The sequence below is a fragment of the Sesamum indicum genome, linkage group LG5 (assembly GCF_026168435.1).
Source record: "Sesamum indicum cultivar Baizhima isolate 11 linkage group LG5, ASM2616843v1, whole genome shotgun sequence".
Lineage (NCBI taxonomy): Eukaryota > Viridiplantae > Streptophyta > Magnoliopsida > Lamiales > Pedaliaceae > Sesamum > Sesamum indicum.
This window is the reverse complement of record NC_142661.1, coordinates 15,531,826-15,539,376: the sequence shown is the minus strand read 5'-3', so window position 1 is coordinate 15,539,376 and position 7,551 is coordinate 15,531,826. Positions and strand designations below refer to the sequence as shown.

Below are 7,551 nucleotides of genomic sequence, written 5' to 3'. Positions count from 1 at the left end.
AACGACGGCGTGCAAGGTGACTCAACACGTTCCACCGGGAGAAATCAACTGGTTACCGACTCCGCTCCTCTCCGCCGGCGCAAAGAATCCATTTCTTCTTCATCTGCTGTATTTCAATCACTTTACTTTTACATCGGTTGCTCCACCCAATAATTGCAGCCCAATTTCCCCAACTTCCAAACCCTAATTCTCAATTCTCTGTCTCTCAAACAATCGTTAAAGAATAATCATAATCATGTTGTTCCTCCCATCCAAACTCTAGAGTTCCACAGCCTCACCGTTATAGACGAGGGTGGCTGCGTCGGCGAAATCATGGAGCTGCGTCGGCGCCATCCAGAAATCATGGAGCTGCGCGATCGCCTCGACTGGTTGCAAGTTGTTCCTGGCCACGATCCCATGCTTATTCGAGACACAACAAAGCTCAAGATCTACGAACCCCGCCGGCAACAAAAGTTGGAGACTCCGAATGTTGTCCTCTATCCATTTGATCGTCTTTTCATGAGATTTGTATATTGAAGGTACTATGTACTCTTGCTTCATATTCGAATAGAAGAAAAGCCCATTAATCTGAAAAAGAAAAAAAGGGGCTCTTGGCGAGGTGTGTCTTCATTTCTCTCTCCACTTACTCATCTTATTTTTCAACAGTATTTTTCCTCTTGCAACCTTGTTGAGAAATGCAAGGTTCACTGAAGAACACTTTCTACTTCAGCTTTTTTATATTTCTAACAAAGCCTAAAGCGACACAAATTGAAATTTTGTATAGAATTACTACAAAGAACATCTGTTATGCTCCTGTGTGGACATAATGAGGAGCCTACTTGGAAGAGAGCGTTGTGAAGCTACTCACCAAAGAAGCACTACACTATTTAACTTGCGTCAATTAGCTTATCGTGCAAATGCACAAATAACCCGATGAACGTTAGATCTCACCCCTTTTGTATTTTATTTTGTCACTTTCATCACTTATTCATGTCACGATGTTGTACCGGTTCCTTCATAATGATCAACACTTGCTACTCAGAACGCTTGAATGGCATGTCAAATGAACACAATGGAATTTTTAGTACACAAAATTATTCATATGTTTCTTTTGTTTTTCTGTCCTTCCTATCCTCTTCCAGTATTCTTCAATCCAGCACAAGCCTCCACTCTGTCCTAAAGTGTGAAACACATTAGTTTAGCGAACGATAACTAAACACCACAACCAAATTCTTCACCTATTATCAACTATCTGCAACCACTATGGAAAACTACATGCTCTAACAGTACATCGTGTCCTGCCGATCAAATTTTATAACATGGCGAAGCTTATGGTACATATAGACGCATGAAACTTAATGTTAGCAAACATGCTCAAAACAACACACATCGTAAGCCAGAGCTTCATCGGTAACTTCTGTAACTTGGAGTGTACATGCAGCTTTCAGCATACTTAACCAAGTCAGCAGGTCGAGGCAGCCGTGTTGCCAGACCTAACGATACAAACACCTAGTCAAAAAGAAAATATACGTCCTGAGTCAATTAATATGCAGTAAAAGAGTGGGCTACAAACCGAGTTCATATGCTTTAGCAGCTACATTTGCAGCAATGTGAGCTGAGATCTTTCTTATATTGGAAAAAGGAGGATAAATCATTCCCTTATCACAGTGTTCGTCTCTTACTTGACCAGCCAAAGCTTCCGCTGTTGTGCAGAAAATAGTGATGGTTAGTACTAAAATGGGGGTATGCAATCAAAAGAACTATTAAAGCAGCTTTGATATAGGGTTTAATGCATCATGGTTCCCTGCAAAAGAAAGACTAACACAAGCTCTCAACTTTCAGAAAAAAAGGCAACACGACCTGTTCCCTGCTTGGGTGGTAGGAAGCTTCTTGTTCAAAAGTTCAAGGGTCTGCTATTTCTCTTAATTTTTCGGTTGAGGAGGTTTGTGCCTATTATTATTTGCATAGAAGGATAAAATGCAATTTACCCTAGGAGAAAACTAACGATGAGGAATGTCTTTAGCTAAATGGTGGCCTTTATTAGATACATTATTTTCTGTTGTATACTTACAAGCTGCTAGAAGCATATCATCATGCACACGAATAGCACCGGAAATGACCAGCCCGAAACCTAGCCCTGGGAATATGTATGCATTGTTGGCCTGATTCCACACATTCAGGAGAAGCTTAATGAATACAGTTTGATGATTTAACAAGGTGTCGCATGGGGAAAAAATCAAGTGGAAAGTAGGAACCTGGCCTGGTACAAAGCGCTTTCCGTTGAATTCCACAGGATTGAATGGACTTCCACTTGCAAAAATAGCACGGCCCTTCAGCAAAACAAGGATAACGGTCGAGTTGATTTAACTAAAATATGCAAGGGTAATAGATTTACCTAAAAACTAAAAGACATCAGCATAACATATGTAATTTAACATTCTTTCTGCTCATCTGACCTCAGTCCAAGTATAAGCTTCTTCAGCAGTGCACTCAGATTGTGAGGTTGGATTGGAGAGAGCCATAATAAGAGGTTTCTGCAGCATTAACTCTTGATGAGACTTGTTTTATGTTCAGTTATTGGGTGGGGAGAGAACAGAGAGAATACCTGATTGAAGGAGGCTATTGCCTCAACCACCTCCTTTGTGAATGTTTTTCCAACACCAGATGTTCCAATCAGAGCTGTTGGCTTGATAGCCTAGTAAAGTTTGAAATAATTAAGATAAGTATATTAGAACTAAGTTTCTGCAGTGAAAAAACCAGGCTAAATTCATCTGACCTTGACCGCATCTAAAAGATTGTGAACAGGCACATGCTCATGAGCCCAAGGTTTCTTGAAGTGTTGAAGAGATTCCTTACGGGAATTTACGATCAAACCCTGCAAATCATACAGACATGTCATTGAATTGGAAGACACCAACTAGATTCCTGCTCTACACACACGATCACACTGATATACACGTGTGTGTGCATATATAAGCGCTTACCTTTGAGTCCACCAGCCAAATCATTTTACGTGTTTCTTCCAGAGGAATTTTACTCTATGCAATAGAAAGACATCATGGTCAGAGAATTGTGTATGCAAAGAATGCAATTTCTCATTCATCAAGCATATCTCACCTGCTTTGACATTTCAATTGCTATTAGCTCGGCTATACCAGTCCCCGCCTGCAATTACAAGAGTACTCCAAGTAAGAAGGCGAAACACAGAGTCTAGCAGAGACAACAAACGATTGGAAGGGACAAGGTGAAGGTAACAGAGAGAAGCTAAATGTCAAATAATTAGCCCCTTTCAACATTGTTCTAGTTTGTTTGTAATATCTATCTTTGCTGTCTTCATTTTTCTCCCTCATATAGGGGAAATAGGTCATGTTTTTTCGCACATATTTATGTTTTAGATTTTCGTCCCAAGTTGGTTGGGACATATGATGGATTCTTGGTCTAAGAGTAGATATTACAAGAAATAAGGAGACAGGAGGTAGTGTTTGATCTTCATCTTTCTGAGAAGCAAATGGCACTTATTAGTGCATCATTTGCCTAAGACATTAGATCATCAACAGGTTAGCCTGGTCTCTGTCATGCTGATTATTCCTCCTTCCGTAGAGGCTAAAAGTTAGAGGACAAACAAGAGAAAATCAGCAGTAGAGATGTACTTCTCCAGCACCAAAGAACAAGAATCTGTGATCAGCCAAGGTACCGCCAAGCAGCTTAAGTGATGCAACAAGCCCAGCAAGCACGACAGATGCTGTCCCCTGCATAAGAAGGATCCAGAGTTGCAGCATAGGCAGAATTCATGAAACAGAATCAATGACGACTTACACATTACCTGTATATCATCGTTAAAGACCAAATGGGTAGTGCCATATCTGGCCAGCAGCTCAAAAGCATTATGGTTAGCGAAATCCTCAAACTGCAGTCTCAGTTTAATTTCACTAACTGTTAGAATACTATGCGTCTGAATAGTTAGAGCAGTAGGTAATAGGAATCACTAACCTGTATGAGAACTTTCTCACCGTAATTTTGCTTCACAGCAGTCATGAACTCATGTAAGAAGTCATAATATTCCTGAAACACAATATAAAATCAGCTTGTCGTTTTAATAAAAATTAGGAGGAAGTTGCATATGATGGATCAGATGCGAGCACACAGAGGCGACATATAACCTTTCCAGTCACCCGTTTTTGTTTAAGCCCGATGTAAAACTCATCATTCAGTAGCTGCTCATTGTTTGTTCCCACATCTATTGTTATCGGCAAACACTACAAAGGTAAGTCAAAAACTCGTTTTAGAAGGATAATGCACCAATAATGGTTTCCAAGTGGTTTTTAGACATCTTATGTCTGTTATCATAAGTATATGCTTACCCCCGAAGGCCTCACTCCTCCTAAGGCAGTGTACAAAGCCAATTTCCCGACCGGTATCCCCATGCCCTGAAACATTATACCACAGTGATAGCCAAGAGTAGAAATTTAAACTCTAGTTAGTACAGTGATGCACTTAGTTAGAACAGCTTCTAAAGAAATAGGAGCGAAACACAAGTGCAAGGACGGCACCTGGCAGCCAAGATCCCCAAGTCCCAATATCCGCTCACCATCGGTCACAACAATGACTTGAATTGTCCTCTGAGGCCAGTTCCTCAAAACCTCGAGAATTTTTCCCCTGCGTGAATAGAACGCAAACTGCCAGTTTAAACTTGTTCACGTGGTAGGCTCAGAGTATAGTGCAGCTAAACAAAACAAAAAACGTACTTTTCTTTTAAACTTATATATAAACCCTGAGGACGTCGAAAGATGCTTCCATATTTTTGGCAAGCTTCACCGACAGTCGGAGTGTAGACAACCGGGAGGAGCTCCTCCACATTATCAATAAGAAGCTTGTAAAACAACCTTTCATTTCTCTCCTGTAAACCAAGAAAGACAGAAATCTGAAATGACAAACAAAAAGAATACACAAAATGAATCCACTTATTATGCATTATCTACTATCCAATAAAAGTCTCCAACTTCTCCCCAGCTATCTTAAGCAAACAAACATTGAACAACGGAGGGACGCAGAAAACACAACAGTTGGGAATCACAAGCAGCTGTCATTCAGCATCAACGCGAAGGAAAATTCTGCAAGTTTTAGAGGTACCTCGAGTTCCATAATAGCCATGTATTTGTGCAGAGGAAGGTCATATTGCCGAAGACTGTGCATTAACTTTTTCTCCTGATATAGTCGGATCATGATCAAAATAAGCTGCCGGATAGGTGAACTGAATAAAAGTAGAGGACATTCGAACCATTGATATAATGAGTCAAGTACCTGAAGCTCCTGGGATATAATAGCTGGAGGAAGAAGGCCACGCAAGTAATGAGCATCTCTCTCTTTCTCATTAAAAGCAAGTCCTTTGTTGTGATGAGGATCTCTCAGCAAACTATACCCGCTATTTCACACAATGGGCGAAATATAAATATCCTACCTCACAAAACACTTTAAAAATCTACTATTTTTAAAGAAGTGGCAACTCTTGATAAATGGGAGAAACCAAAATGACATCATAAACCTTGCGATCTTGAGGCGCAAATGGAAGAACAACAGAAACTAAACACAAAAATTTGTTCGTATAAACAAAAGAAACCAGCAAACATTTCTCATATGCAATTCATCTCAAGATCACATTCATAGAACTTAACTCAGAAACAGTGCATTAGCAATTCAACAATCAGAAATTTAAATCAAAGCTTCACTTTTTGCTCAATTGGTATGAAAATAAACCAAAACAACTGTGCAATCCAGAGACAGAGCCAAGGGGACTAGCCAGGCCTGCCCCACAAGTCATATATTCTTAAATATTTTTATGTAAATTAAACTAAATTCAGATTTTTCACTCCTTCAAGTTAGGTAATTACTCAGAAGTACAAGTTAAAATGATCTATTTAGCTAGCCAGATTAGGAATCAAGCTCTTTTCTCTACACTGCACCATCAACATCATAATCAAACCACCACAAATGATGAAAAAACATTCATTTATGTTGAGAATTTCCCACAAAGCAGAAAGAGAACCAGCAAAATTGCCAGAAAAGAAAGAGAAGCAGCAGGCAATTTCCACGAAAACGACGTTCTGAGGGGAAAACAAATTCAGGGGAGCGCAAGATATGATACCTAGCAACGGAGACAGTCCAGGGAGTGACGAGCTGATCCTCCGTTGCACAATCCTCGCCATAGACATCTTCAACTCCTCCCCCTACCGTCCATCTTGGGCTCAGGTCCAGCACTGACTCCCCTCCCCTGTGCGCCTTCAATACACTCTCCATTCTTTCTCCCTCTCACATGCATGCACTTTACTAGGTGTCTGCTTCTGGGGTTGGTGATCTGCAGTACAAGTAGCTATTCTTGCATATATAGTTGTACAAGTTTTTGAGGTTAAGGCACAGAAAAGGTGAGGAGTCATGATATACACATGGCGGGCTCTCCTTACATGCTTAGACAGTGAACATGCGAGTACAGTACACGCTCACACTCACCACATCGTTATCTCAATTACATCTACTTCGCTTTCTTTCTAACTTATTTTTCTTTCTTTCATTTTTGTTTTTTCTTTTACAGTTAATATCACCACAGTAAGTCCGAGTCAAACCGCCCACACGCGAACTAAATCTTTAATCAGAAAATTGTCACCATTTAAGCAAAAAAATGCGCTTTTAGAATCTGGCCGTTTGATGGGGGTGAAATCAATTTAAAAGGGCAAAACGATGTCGTCGCGAATCAATTAGAGCAGGCGGTAAATTGGGGAAGAAAACGACGTCAGCTTTGAGGCCGACAAAGGGGACACGTGGCTGAAGGAGAATTTTTTACAGAAGGCGGCGCCTGCAGCTGAAGGCTTTCCTTTTTTGGAAGAACCAATTTGCAAGCTCGATGAAGCCCAAGATTTAAGTTTTATTTTGATAGGGAATTGTGATTCTCTTTTCAGATTTTTGTCCAAATTTTCAAACAATTGTATTTATGGGTTCTGTAAGACAATTTTGCGCTCAATGAAGAATGATCTAATTTTCTGAAATTTCCTCTCAACCCCCCTTCTCTTTGTTTCTCCCACCTTCCAATCATTGCTCGAATCAAATTTGAGAAACTTTAAACAATTGTTTTTCCAATTTAAGGAATCGAGTTTTTCCATTTAATGAACATTAGATAAGGAGTCGAGTTTTTCCATTTAATGAACAAATTGTGCAGAAAACCAACATATAAGAATTCTAAGTATCTGAACAAAGAAACTTCATACCTCCCGAGCTCGAGATCACGCCAGAAATACAGAACTCCCTTGAACATTGCTGCTTACCAACAAGGAGGAACCGTTTAAGAGCTTCCATCCGAACAAGGATGTAGTCGATGTCAAGACATGACACTACACCTCGGCAAGCAAGCAGTGCTCTGGCCCCATATGTCGGCCGTGTCTCCGCGCTGATTTCATACTAAAATCACTGTCCTTGCGCAGTGTCATCATATATTCTGCCGAATTGAAATTTAAGGACATCGTTCACTACGTCAGCAGCAGACAGCAGTATGGCAAGCTACCACAAAGATTAGTTTCCTCGAAA

The 7,551-nt window shown here is 40.3% G+C and overlaps 1 protein-coding gene across 2 annotated transcripts; it reads right to left on the bottom strand.

The window, feature by feature from the left end:
• Positions 1-1,151: 1,151 nt before the first annotated feature.
• LOC105162050 (NADP-dependent malic enzyme) lies at positions 1,152-7,392 on the bottom strand. 2 transcript variants are annotated; one of them, XM_011079953.3, is made up of 20 exons: positions 7,236-7,392; positions 6,122-6,331; positions 5,281-5,401; positions 5,110-5,184; positions 4,725-4,876; positions 4,530-4,635; positions 4,341-4,406; positions 4,140-4,235; positions 3,970-4,041; positions 3,803-3,886; positions 3,630-3,728; positions 3,097-3,144; positions 2,964-3,017; positions 2,756-2,854; positions 2,585-2,674; positions 2,436-2,513; positions 2,235-2,309; positions 2,051-2,141; positions 1,553-1,681; positions 1,152-1,472 (listed from the first exon to the last, which is right to left on the bottom strand). In XM_011079953.3, exons 2-20 carry the CDS (start codon positions 6,271-6,273, stop codon positions 1,384-1,386), a joined length of 1,776 nt encoding a protein of 591 aa, XP_011078255.1. In that variant the 5' UTR covers positions 6,274-6,331; positions 7,236-7,392; the 3' UTR covers positions 1,152-1,383. The 2 variants fall into 2 exon arrangements, with proteins under 2 accessions (XP_011078255.1, XP_088736626.1); XM_088880500.1 differs by lacking the exon at positions 7,236-7,392 and having other exon boundaries at positions 6,122-6,467.
• Between the last annotated feature and the right edge of the window lie 159 nt (positions 7,393-7,551).